General features: G+C 44.8%; 1 protein-coding gene across 5 annotated transcripts in view; it reads right to left on the bottom strand.

Annotated features, from left to right (window-relative positions):
- LOC112220888 (disks large homolog 3) overlaps nt 1-13,286 on the bottom strand; it is a 148,031-nt gene that overhangs the window by 99,286 nt on the left and 35,459 nt on the right. For all 5 annotated transcript variants that reach the window (XM_042303075.1, XM_042303072.1, XM_042303074.1 and 2 more), the window contains exon 4: nt 8,051-8,161. In XM_042303075.1, the coding sequence (XP_042159009.1) occupies nt 8,051-8,161 (111 nt within the window). The remainder of the gene's footprint in view (nt 1-8,050; nt 8,162-13,286) is intronic.

The raw sequence follows: 13,286 nt of genomic DNA, 5'->3' as shown, positions 1-13,286 counted from the left end.
TTGGTGATCTGTTTGTTAACCTGGCTTTCGAAGAACTTAGAAAGGCAGGGTAGGATAGATATAGGTCTGTAGCAGTTTGGGTCTAGAGTGTCTCCCCCTTTGAAGAGGGAGAAGACCGAGGCAGCTTTCCAATCTTTGGGAATCTCAGACGATATGAAAGAGAGGTTGAACAGGCTAGTAATAGGGGTTGCAACAATTTAGGCAGATCATTTTAGAAAGAGAGGGTCCAGATTGTCTAGTCCAGCTCATTTGTAGGGGTCCAGATTTTGCAGCTCTTTCAGAACATCAGCTATCTGGATTTGGGTGAAGGAGAAATGGAGGAGGCTTGGGCGAGTTGCTGTGGGGGGTGCAGAGCTGTTGATCGGGGTAGGGGTAGCCAGGTGGAAAGCATGGCCAGTCGTAGAAAAATGCTTATTGAAATTCTCAATTATAGTGGATTTATCGGTGGTGACATTGTTTCCTAGCCTCAGTACAGTGGGCAGCTGGGAGGAGGTGCTCTTATTCTCCATGGACTTTACAGTGTCCCAGAACATTTTTGAGTTTGTGGAACAGGACGCACATATCTGTTTGAAAAAGCTAGCCTTAGCTTTCCTAACTGCCTGTGTATATTGGTTTCTAACTTCCCTGAAAAGTTGCATATCACAGGGGCTATTCGATGCTAATGCAGTACGCCACATTATGTTTTTCTGCTGGTCAAGGGCAGTCAGGTTTGGAGTGAACCAAGGGCTATATCTGTTCCTGGTTCTACATTTTTTGAAACGGGCATGCTTATTTAAGATGGTGAGGAAGGCACTTTTAAAGAATAACCAGGCATCCTCCACTGACAGGATGAGGTCAATATCCTTCCAGGATACCCGAGCCAGGTCGATTAGAAAGGCCTGCTCGCTGAAGTGTTTTAGGGAGTGTTTGACAGTGATGAGGGTGGTCGTTTGACCGCAGACCCATTATGGATGCAGCCAATGAGACAGTAATCGCTGAGATCTTGGTTGAAGACAGCAGAGGTGTATTTGGAGGGCAAGTTGGTTTGGATGATATATATGAGGGTGCCCGTGTTTACGGATTTGGGGTTGTACCTGGTAGGTTCATTGATCATTTGTGTGAGATTGAGGGCATCAAGCTTAGATTGTAGGATGGCCAGGGTGTTAAGCATGTCCCAGTTTAGGTTACCTAGCAGCACAAGCTCTGAAGATAGATGGGGGGCAATCAATTCACACATGGTGTCCAGGTGTCACCGGGACACCATATGGTGTCACATAAAATGCCATACCCAAATCTAACTTGCTATAGCTCATGCCCTGAAGCAAGGATATGCATATTCTTTTTTTCACCCTATAGAAAGCTGACGGGACCCTCCTCTTTTTAATAGAGGCCATCAATCTGTTTTCTCCTGCCTATAGAAATGTTGCACAACATGAGCTCATGGGCTCTCATAAAGTGTTTGATTAGATTTTTGATTACATTTTCATTGATATCAGAATGATTAGAGGGACAATAGAGTGCTGAGTACCAGGCAGTTATCAAGTTCGGTAAGCTACTAATGACCATCAGCAGCATCAGAGCTTGGAGAAGCCTAATTACCGTGACTAAATTTGACTGCCTTCATGACTCACGACTGCCGATTTGGCGGTAATACGGTCACCGCAAAAGCCCTAGGATAGGGTGTGACTGCTCCTTTAAGACAGCTTCTCTGTCCTCTCTACTTACATGGGCATGCATCCTGTCAGGTGACCAGGGAGTAGTCACATTGTTTCTTGGAGAATGCATAGAAATGACCGAAATGCTCTTACACATGCTGTGTGTGCAGGGGGTGAGGGGTGATAATGGTGATGTTTGGGAGTGTGTGTGTTTGAGAGAGAGTGTGTTGGGTCTTCCAAGTGGGTTTATGTAATAGAGGACGTGAGAGCTAGGTGACAATAGGCTGACAGACAGATGTGGGGGGTGCTGTGAGGTGGGATCTGCTGTAGCCCTCCCATAAACCAGAATAAAATGCCCTCCTTTAAGCAGTGCTTATATTTACAACAGGGTTATAGCCTAACTGGCTGGCATGAAAATAAACCACAGGGAAAAACGTCCTCCATTCGCTATTTAAGTACATAGATGACATGTATTTTTTCCTGCTGCCCCCGTTTTTGATACAGGTGCATGATAATGGTCCATTCTAAATCAAAACAAATGTCACACATATTATTTAGTATTTGTAAATACAAGATTAAATCAAGATTAGTCTGATGGGTGACAATATTAGCCTATCACTTGTGAATGATATATTATGACTTGTGAATCAGTCTCGTTTCAATCAGTCGCACACCTCATGTAGACTAGCCCATAGGCCTATATGTTTTAATAAGGTTTGTATCACAACTAAAAGTGGACAAATAACTTCTTAAAATGCAGCATATTAATCTGCTTTACAAGGGGTGTAGAGCCTGACTGGCATATATAAGCAGCATGTGAGTTTAAAGTTTTGGGAAGAAAATTTTGGCCATAAAAATGCACCTTTATAATAAAATAATAATAATCGCATTTGCGGTCACTTTTGACAATGGTGTTTTCCACTAATGGAACATTCGTGCTTATAGCCTACTGCCATGTACGCATTGCTGCACTTATAATGTGAAGAAATAGCCTAATAGTTTATGAACATTTTAAGCTAAACATTCTGATCTGTTGCGTCAGCCACATTGCATAAAAAATATGTTTTGATGCTAGTGGTTGTATTAATTTGGGATCTATTGCACCCCACAACTGTCCCAGACTATGTTTGGAATATTTATTTCTCACACAGAATAGAATGTCAACTTTTGTACTATGGAAGATAGTAGATTGACATAGGCTAGCACATTTGCTGTTCATTAGGCCTACTCATCTTGTTGGCTAACGAAATGTAAATGTGGACAGTTCTTCCAATATCTTCAATATGCACCTCGGAATTGGATAAGGACACACGCAGCTGCATCCCGATGCGTCTGTCTTAACTTTTAGGCTGTGAGAAAGACCCAATCACGTGACGGAGAGCCGTGTGAGTGAGAGACGCTTCGGATTGTGCAGCACACTCAGGGAGAAGGGCACAACGCAGCACTCCAGGACGCAAAAGGCATGGATTTCTTTAGGGTGCATTACGGCCACAAAGGGGATGCCACGGTGAAATCCAAGTGCTTGTCAAATTGTGAATGAGAGACTATTGGAGCGTGTACAGCCTGCGCAAAAAAAAAAGCAGAACTCATGCTTTTCAAGCAACTTTTTTCAAATCATCGTTAATGTCTCATCATGTAGCCTTACAATGTATTAAACATCAAAACATATAGCCCAAAGTTTGCGGAACAACTAAAGTTACATTAGTAACTCTAAATTAAGCATATAGGAGTACCTATCCTTTGTTAACCACTCAACACAGAATAGTGTTGTGCGCACTCCCTCAAATCATTTGGGAGAAAATATTTATATTTTATTCAGCTTTGTTCAATTGTATTCTTCATACTATAAAATAATATAAAATAATGCCACGGAATTATAAGCAAATCTGCTAAATGAACTAGTGTAGCCCACAGGCATTTGGCATAGCCACATCAGGACCTAACATAAGGACAACTCAGAGCTATTATTTTCTTCTGAAACAGACTACATTTTCTTCACATCATGCGTCTTTAGACCTGTCTAAAATAAATAATGGATTTATTGTGAAGGTGTAGGCTATATTACATGGATTTATTTACTTTTTAAAATGGCTTGTAGTGGAAGCCAGGAGATGCTAAATGTGTTTATGTTAATTAACGGCCAATTATTGTGACACAGACAGATATTTGTTTGACAATCACCTGCAGACAAAATTTAGTTGACTGCTACCATAACCCATCCTGAGCCTCTCCTGTTGTCTAAAAGGAGCAGGCACATCATAACCCATCCTGATCCTCTCCTATTGTCTTAAAGGAGCAGTCACACCATAACCCATCTTGATCCTCTCCTGTTGTCTTAAAGGAGCAGTCACACCATAACCCATCCTGATCCTCTCCTGTTCTCTTAAAGGAGCAGTCACACCATAACCCATCCTGATCCTCTCCTGTTGTCTTAAAGGAGCAGTCACACCATAACCCATCTTGATCCTCTCCTGTTGTCTTAAAGGAGCAGTCACACCATAACCCATCCTGATCCTCTCCTGTTGTCTTAATTAACTGCAGGGAGGTTTGGAGATGGCTAGAGGCACAGGTCCCTCTCTCTCAGGATGAAACTCTACATCAGAGAATTATCAACCTGTATCCTCCTCAGAAGAAAAGAGATATAGCAAGACATCATCTCCCCAGGAATATGAAAAATAACAACTTAATGTATAGCAGATATAGTCAACATGGACAATAGGAATGTATCCAGAGGAATTGACATAAGACAAGGAATGGGTCCATGATGAAATAATCTGACCTGTAGAGGTATGACTGGGGCTAGTAGAGCTAACACACACACACAAAACCAGAATGTAACCTGCCAAGAAGGCGACAGTTTGCTGTACCAGAAACACAGAGACAGGAAACAAAGGCTCCACGGCTCTGACTCCTATTAATAGGCCACAGTGGCAGAGAACAGCTGCTCCACCAACACAGCACATCCCACTGATAGAATAATGATAGAGGGAGAGAGAGTGAGGTAGTTGGAGAGATTGAGAAAATAAGAGATAGATAGACAGAGAGGAGCGATGGAGAGAGTAAGAGAGAGAGAGAGCGAGGGAGATAGTAAGAGAGAGAGAGTAAGAGAGGAGAGATAGGGAGGGAGCAAAAGAGGGAGCGAGAGATAGAGCGCAAGAGAGGGAGAGAGTAAGAGAGAGAGAGAAAGAAAGAGGAGACAGAAAGAGGGAGGGAGAGAGATAAAGAAAGATAGAGAAGGGGGATGGAAGCAGGGATGGAGGAAAACATAAGGAACATGGCGAGTCAGTAGAATAGTGTCGGTGGTGATGTATGGGTGTTGGATAGGTAAGGTGTAGGGCACAGAGAAAGCTGTGATGGGGGATAGATGAATGGGAGGTGAGGGGAGACAGGCTAGAAGCAGAGAGACAGAGAGGGGGGGTGCTAAGTGACAGAATATGGCAGAATACACAGGAGAGAGATATGCACCTTGTGAGTGTCAAGAAATGCAATGACTGTAGCATGCAGCAGAAAAGAAGGGAGGAAGAAAGAAAGAAAGATGGAGAGAATTAATGACGAGTGTGTATCCATGTATGAGAATGCAGAATCACATCTGTATATTTATGCATTTAATTCTCTGCAGCAAAGCAATGTATCTAAATCATGTGATCCATGCTAAATACAGCATCATTTGTAGATGTACATCTTTTAATATGCATCTGTGTGTCTATAGTATGACTGGGAATAAAAGAGATGCAAAAGAAGGAATGAAAAATAGAGAGAGAAAAAGAGAGAGAGAGAGTCAGAACAGTCTGTAGGGATGCAGGCAGGAGGAGGAATGTGGTTTCCATGGCAACCCGAGGTAGGCTGAGCTCTGGGTGTCCGTTCCAGCTCTGACTGCGCGTTGCACTGCAGCGGCCCTCGCCTCGCTCTCTCCATCCTCCCCCACTCTCTCCCTCTATTCCTCCCTCGCTCGCTCATTCACTCCATCCCTACCCTCCCCTGCCACCTCCTCGGCTCCCTCCCTCTCTCCATGCGAGAGAGATGAACTCAACACTATACACACCCATCTCCTTATTATCCAGACCCAGCTCTTCACTGAACACCATTGAGTCCAACTGTACTGTCACAGTGGTTTTATGCAGATATTACATTATCATACGAGCACAGTGATCCTGTATCACCGTGTCTCAACCCAGGCAGCAGCCCCCTCCCCTCCCCCTGCCTCTTGCACTAGTTCTCGGCTCAGCTGAAAAGCCAGCATCTGCGGGCATTCTGCTGCCATGTGCCGCTGGGCATGTTGTGATTGGGAAGGCATGTGAAAACAAGGCATGCCATGGTACTGTACTGTTGTAGTAGGGAACATGGACAGGAGGCCTGCCCTTCCCTCCCTCCTTCCCTGAAAGACAGACACAGAGGCTGTGTGATAGCAGGTGAGTCACAACCCTGCATTCTAAGGTATCGTGGCCCACTACAAATGACAGTTTATTTTATTTTTATTTCACCTTTATTTAACCAGGTAGGCTAGTTCAGAACAAGTTCTCTTTTGCAACTGCGACCTGGCCAAGATAAAGAGTAGCAATTCAACACATACAACAACACAGAGTTACACATGGAATAAACAAAACATACAGTCAATAATACAGTAGAACAAAATAAAACAAAAAGTCTATATACAGTGAGTGCAAATGAGGTAAGTTAAGGAAATAAATAGGTCATGGTGGCGAAGTAATTACAATATAGCAATTAAACACTGGAATGGATTGTCAGATGATGAATGTGCAGGTAGAGATACTGGGGTGCAATGGAGCAAAATAAATAAATAAATAAATAAATAAATAAATACCAGTATGGGGATGAGGTAGGTAGATAGATGTGCTGTTTACAGATGGGCTATGTACAGGTGCAGGGATCTGTAAGCTGCTCTGACAGCTGGTGCTTAAAGCTAGTGAGGAAGATGTGAGTCTCCAGCTTCAGAGATTTATTCAATTCGTTCCAGTCATGGGCAGCAGAGAACTGGAAGGAAAGACGACCAAAGGAGGAATTGGCTTTGGGGGTGACCAGTGAGATATATCTGCTGGAGCGCGTGCTACGAGTGGGTGCTGCGCGGGTGACCAGTGTGCTCAGATAAGGCAGGGCTTTACCTAGCAGAGACTTGTAGATGACCTGTAGCCAGTGGATGTGGCGACGAGTATGAAGCGAGGGCCAACCAACGAGAGAGTACAGGTCGCAATGGTGGGTAGTGTATGGGGCTTTGGTGACAAAACGGATGGCACTGTGATAGACTGCATCCAGTTTGTTGAGTAGAGTGTTGGAGGCTACTATATAGATGACATCAAGTCGAGGATCGGTAGGATGGTCAGTTTTACGAGGGTATGTTTGGCAGCATGAGTGAAGGATGCTTTATTGCGATATAGGAAGCTGATTCTAGATTTAATTTTGGATTGGAGATGCTTAATTTGAGTCTGGAAGGAGAGTTTACAGTCTAACCAGACACCCAGGTATTTGTAGTTGTCCACGTATTCTAAGTCAGAGCCGTCCAGAGTAGTGATGCTGGACGGGCAGGCAGGTGCGGGCAGTGATCGACTGAATAGCATGCAATTAGTTTTATTTGCGTTTAAGAGCAGTTGGAGAGTTGTATGGCATTGAAGCTCGTCTGGAGGTTAGTTAACAGTGTCCAAGGAGGGGCCAGAAGTATACAGAATAGTGTCGTCTGCATAGAGGTGGATCAGAGAATCACCAGCAGCAAGAGCAACATCATTGATGTATACAGAAAAGAGAGTGATATACAGTATAATCATATTAAATATCTTTGATGATTCATCATACATGCATCATACATGCATGATTTACATAGTCTAAACTGACAAACATAAATGTGAAAATATGACAGCATGCCAAGTTTCAAGAGGCTAAATACCATGAAATACCAGGCCCCATTATCTGCCCAGTGTTGACATATTGAGTTGAAACAGCTGTCAACATACTTGCCACCTCCTTTTTTGACATAATGAACCCAAACTAAGCAATGTTTCAGCCTCAACCTTCCCAAATATCGAAAATGCTAAATATATGTCGAATTTCAGAAATCCACTTCAGCAAAATCTACAACAATTCTGAATATTCTCATTTCAACATTAGGATGAATTGTACTAAAGACTGTGGTGGTTGTGTCACAACTGATATCACTGATTTGAGTCGATGGGATAGTTCTGTGAGTCCGTGTGATGCATGCGCTGTAATGCCCTCTGATTATAAATATGTTCATAAGGTCACTGAGCTTAATGAAAAATAACAAACATCTCAGGACGTTAAGGGCAGCCCTGTGATGACTCGTTGAGCAGGCTGAGAAAGGATATGTGAGAGAGACACTGATTGGGTGAAACTTTTTTGGTCTCTTTTACGTTATGGAGCGTTCATTTGACCCCTGGGTGACTGACCTTTGGTGTCTCGATGTGGGAGCAGCTCACCAGCACCGACACACGCTCCACCTTCTGAGGGCTCCTCCTTGTGGTCACTCGTACCCGCGACACTCCCTCCTCCCCAGAGTTCTGTAGGAAGGACACACAGGATGAAATAGATCCAAAACTTTTTCTGCTTATAATTTCCGACATTAGGTAGGCTATTTAGATACAGGAAATGTATCTTCAGTCATTTCTTGATGCTCTAGAACACTAAATAAAGCCTTGCTCACCAGAATAATGTCATAAATCGATAGAATGAATGCATCATCAACAATATAGTTGACATCAGTAAAGTTCTCTTTCATTCCTACTTCTCTCCCACGGAGCAAAGATGTTTAGGGACTGGGAAGATTTTCAGTGCAAAATTTCCAAATGACATCAGTTTCTCGACCGGTTTTACAGAAATGAAAAGCTGTGAAAACAATCAAACATGTTTATGATAGTATTTCAGTTCATCTTGGATGCATATTCTCGTTGAAAGTTAAATACGGTCAGCATTTATGTCGCTGAAAAAAAGCACGCATTCACATTTCCTCAAGATTAAATAAATAAATGTATCATATTTATCCACTCCTGTTCCCGAGAAACACTTCATTCTGCAGGAGTCAATATTATAATAGGCTACATGTGAGGCCTACAGTCAGTGTCCACACTTGGTGATAGTATATGAAACAGCTTGCACAGACTGCAAAAAACAACAGTTTACATGCCACAGTATCACGTTTAAGTTCAGCCTATCCCAGGGATTTTATTCGGGTTCCTCAAAACTGGGATACGAGCTTATTTCGGGTTATTGTAAACGGGATATGATGTTTATATGCATCCACTCAAAAACAGAAGTTTTGTATCCCGACTAATAACAGGATATTGGTGTGCACGTAAACATGGCCATTGTTGTAGCAACATTTAAAATTAATCAAGGCAACATCCATCTGCGATGGAACAGGTTGAGTAATACAGCCGTTGGGCTCGCTTTCTGTCGACCTCTCTGCTAACCAGCATTGACTGACTGATATTTGTTGTGCCAACAGTCACCGGTGCCCCGCAGAACCAATGGAGAAAAGACAGAGTATAAACTGGACTGTCAAAGATCTACTAAACATGACAAACAATGGGATCATAGTGAAGAAAAATGAAAACTCAACCAATACATAGTGACAGGAGAGGAGGAGTAATCACTATGTTCCAGGCTCATACAGGACAGACTGGTAGCCTAAAGACTGTAACTGTATGAAATGATATAAGGACGTTGGCAGCTATTGATTCTTACACACTACGTATGTATTATTCAAAGCGGCAGTTAGATCTGACAGAGAGAGGGAGGCTTTTCCTACCTTCGAGCTGTTGAGTGTATTGCCACAGCTTAACCCGCACAGACCCTTAAGAGACAGCAGAGGGCAGCCTTTAGAACAGGCCATGGAGTGCCTTAGACTGCCTGACGCAAGGTCACAAAAAGTGCTTGACAAAATTGCATTGATGATCAAGGCACCAGCGGGTTCTTTGTCCTGATCTGTGTATAATAGACACGCTACACTCATAGAAGCATGCAGGCTAAACACATCCATCGTCCCGTAAAAAAGGGCTGCCAAGTAGCGCAGCGGTCTAAGGCACTGCATCTCAGTGCTAGAGGTGTCACTACAGACCCTGGTTCGATCCTGGGCTGTATCACAACCGTCCGTGATCGGGAGTCCCATAGGACGGTGCACAATTGTTAAAGCGTCGTCCGGGTTAGGGGACGGTTTGACCCGGGCAGGACGCCATTGTAAAATAAGAATTTGTTCGTAGCCGACTTGCCTAGTTAAATAAAGGCTGAATAAATACATTTCAAATGAATGCTTGTAGATGTTTTGTCATTGCTGTTCCGTACTTTAACCAGACATGTAGATGTGTCGCTGCATGAGTCTGAATATGTTATCAGGGAGATGATAAGGGAGTTTTGCTTCGGCAGCTCTGTTCCCACATGGCAGTGCTGACAGGCAGGTCAACTGACACAAGCAGGGCTGAGGGTGCCCCCTGCCCTCTCAGCTGACCCCTCTGTCTAATAATGGCAGCTAGGAGGACGGCCTCGGCAACACTGGCAGGTCACTCATCACACACACACAAACGAAAGCACAGCATGCACACATGCACGCAAATGCAGTCACACACACACGTACACACACGCATGCAGTGTTCACAGACGCAAGCACACACGAACACACTGCAAAAGCACACGCACGCACGGTTGAATGATGAGTCTATGAATGACTTATCATGAGTCAACAAACAGCATGCAGTATTCATTAGAAACATTCCTATTTCAAACTTGAATAGTCAAATAACAAGTAATGACAACTAAATAGACCAAATCACACAAGTATGACATTGGAATCACATTTGAGCTACAAACTAGATTCAGCTTTGCACAATGATAACCTAATATATTCAACTTTTCCATCAGGCCTCTTCCTCCCAAGTATCCCCCTCTTTTAACCAGTTTCTTTCATTCCATCTCTACAGAAGCTATTATCCCCCTCACTTGCCTCTCTGCACCAAATCAGTGAATTTGCAGACTCATTTATTTTCCCTCCCATCCTCCACACAGGTGACAGCATGCCTCGAATGCTGATGAGGGCCTACTCATTGGCCAGCCACTGAGCTGAGCTGTCCCATTCACTAGCCCCCACTGCTAGGGCCTAAGTAAGACCAAGGAGCTGATCGTGGACTACAGGAAACAGGGGGGTGATCATGCCCCCATCTACATCAATGGGGCTGCCGTGGAGCAGGTCAAGTTCCTCAGTGTCCAAATCACTAAGGACTTAAAATGGTCCCCACACACATGCACAGTTGTGACAAAGGCATAACTGCGCCTCTTCTCCCTCAGGAGGTTAAAAAGGTTTGGCATGGGCCCTCCAATACACAAAAAGATCTACAGATGTACCATTAAGAGCATGTTGACTGGCTGCATCACTGCTTGGTATGGCAACAGCACCGCCCTCGATCGCATGGTGCAACATAGGGTGGTGTGGACAGCCCAGTACATCACTGGGACCAAGCTGCCTGCCATCCAGGACCTCTATATCAGGTAGTGTGAAAGGAAGGGTCGGAAAATCGTTAAGACTCCAACCACCCAAGCCACTGATTGTTCTCTCTGCTTCCGCATGGCAAGCGGTACCGGTTCATCAAGTCTGACATCAACAGGCTCCAGAACAGTTTTTAACCCCATGCCATAAGACTGCTAAATAGCTACACAGACTATCTGAGTTGACCTTTGTATTTAATTCTTACTTTGCACTGTGTCTATGCATGCTCACAGGGCCCTACACACACTGATATCCCAACACACATACACACACTCACTCCATTTGCTCACACACACACATAATATGCATACACATTTATACTGACTCTATCCACACACACACACACACACTTTTAAATTTTAGTCATTTAGCAGATGCTCTTATCCAGAGCGACTTACAGTAGTGAGTGCATACATTTTCATACTTTTTTCATACTGGTCCCCTGTGGGAATCAAACCCACAACCCTGGTGTTGCAAGTGCCATGCTCTACCAACTGAGATACACAGGAACATACAATCATCATATATGCTGCTGTACTCTGTTTATCATATATCCTGATGCCTAGTCACCTTACCCCTATACAGGGCCCCCGAGTGCCGCAGTGGATAATCTGATAATCTGAGTCAGGGTTTAGACCTGAGCCAACTCCCCGTGCTTACTGTGGGGAGCGTGTGACTGGCCAGGCACCGTGTTATGCAGTGATGCGCACGGTGTCTCCAGTGCGCATTCAAAGCCCGGTGAGCTCTATTCAGGCTCCCCGCATTTGCCGCGCTAGAGTGAGCATTCAGCCAGGACGGGTTGAGCCGGCTCAGTGCTCCTGGTCTCCAGTACACCTCTTCGGACCAGGATATCCTGCGCCGGCTTTACGCGCAGTATCCCCAGTGCGTCTCCACAGCCCAGTGTGACCTGTGCCAGCGGCCCGCACTTATCGAGCTAAAGTGAGCATCCAGCCAGCACGCATTGTGTCAGCTCTACGATCCAGACCTCCAGTGCACCTCCACATCCAGTACATCCTGTGCTCCGCACTCGCCCAGAGGTGTGTCTTCAGCCTGGTGCCACCTGTACCGGTCCCACGCATCAGGCCTCCAGTGCGCCTCCACAGTCCAGAGCTTCCGGCGACGGTCCCCAGTCCGGGGTCTCGCGGCGACGGTCCCCAGTCCGGGGTCTTGAGGCGACGGTCCCCAGTCCGGGGTCTCGCGGCAACGGTCCCCACACACCTATTTCCATTACCCTATCACATCCCCTTTCCCTTGGTTTAAAAACCCATTCAGTTGGTTCCTCTGGAGCTCAATCTCTCTGTCAATGCCATCTGTCTGTAGATCTCTCTGTGTTTCACTGTATCCTACTATGTCTCTCTCTCGCACTCTTTATGTATTGAGCTCTCTTTTGTTTGAGCACCTCCATATCACTTTGTCCCCACCTGTGAGTATTGTTTTTGTTATGGTGTTTGATGGTGGGAAAAGGGGGAAACAAGACAAGTCGCCCATGGGCACACACTACCCATAAGTAAAGTTTGTTAAAAACACTAGTTACAACTGGGCAGACCACCCACTGTATTTTTGGTTAGTTAGTTAGCTGTATTGAAGTAGGCTAGTCTAGGGGTATTTTTGGATATTTGTTTCTATCCTTCGGTCCAGCTCAGCCCCTTTTCCTGCTCCCCCCCCTTACCATGTGTTTACAAATAAACCCTGGGTGTTTGATGGTAGATATTAGTTGTCTGTGGTTATTTCGTTCTCACCGTTATTTTGTCACTATTACACTTTGCATGAGTTATTTTACGGGTCTCGATACTATCCCCCCTAGACTGCCGGGCCAAAGGGATTCGTAACCTCCACGGTCTGGTTCCACAAAAGTGGAGGGATCAGCGTAAGGAGGGGGGGCTGCGTCCAGAACCGGAGCCGCCACCGAGGGTAGATGCCCACCCGGACCCTCCCCTATAGGTTCAAGTTTGCAGCCGGGAGACCGCACCTTGGGGGGGGGGGGTACTGTCACGCCATGACCTTAGATATGTTTTTCTATATATTTTGGTTAGGTCAGGGTGTGACTAGGGTGGGTACTCTAGTTTTTGTATGTCTAGGGTTTGTCTAGGGTGACTAGGGTGGGTACTCTACTATTATTCTGACATTTCATTTCCTTAAAATAAAGTGGT

This window comes from Oncorhynchus tshawytscha, linkage group LG21 (genome assembly GCF_018296145.1).
Source record: "Oncorhynchus tshawytscha isolate Ot180627B linkage group LG21, Otsh_v2.0, whole genome shotgun sequence".
Taxonomy (NCBI): Eukaryota; Metazoa; Chordata; class Actinopteri; order Salmoniformes; family Salmonidae; genus Oncorhynchus; species Oncorhynchus tshawytscha.
This window is presented reverse-complemented; position numbering and strand designations above follow the sequence as displayed.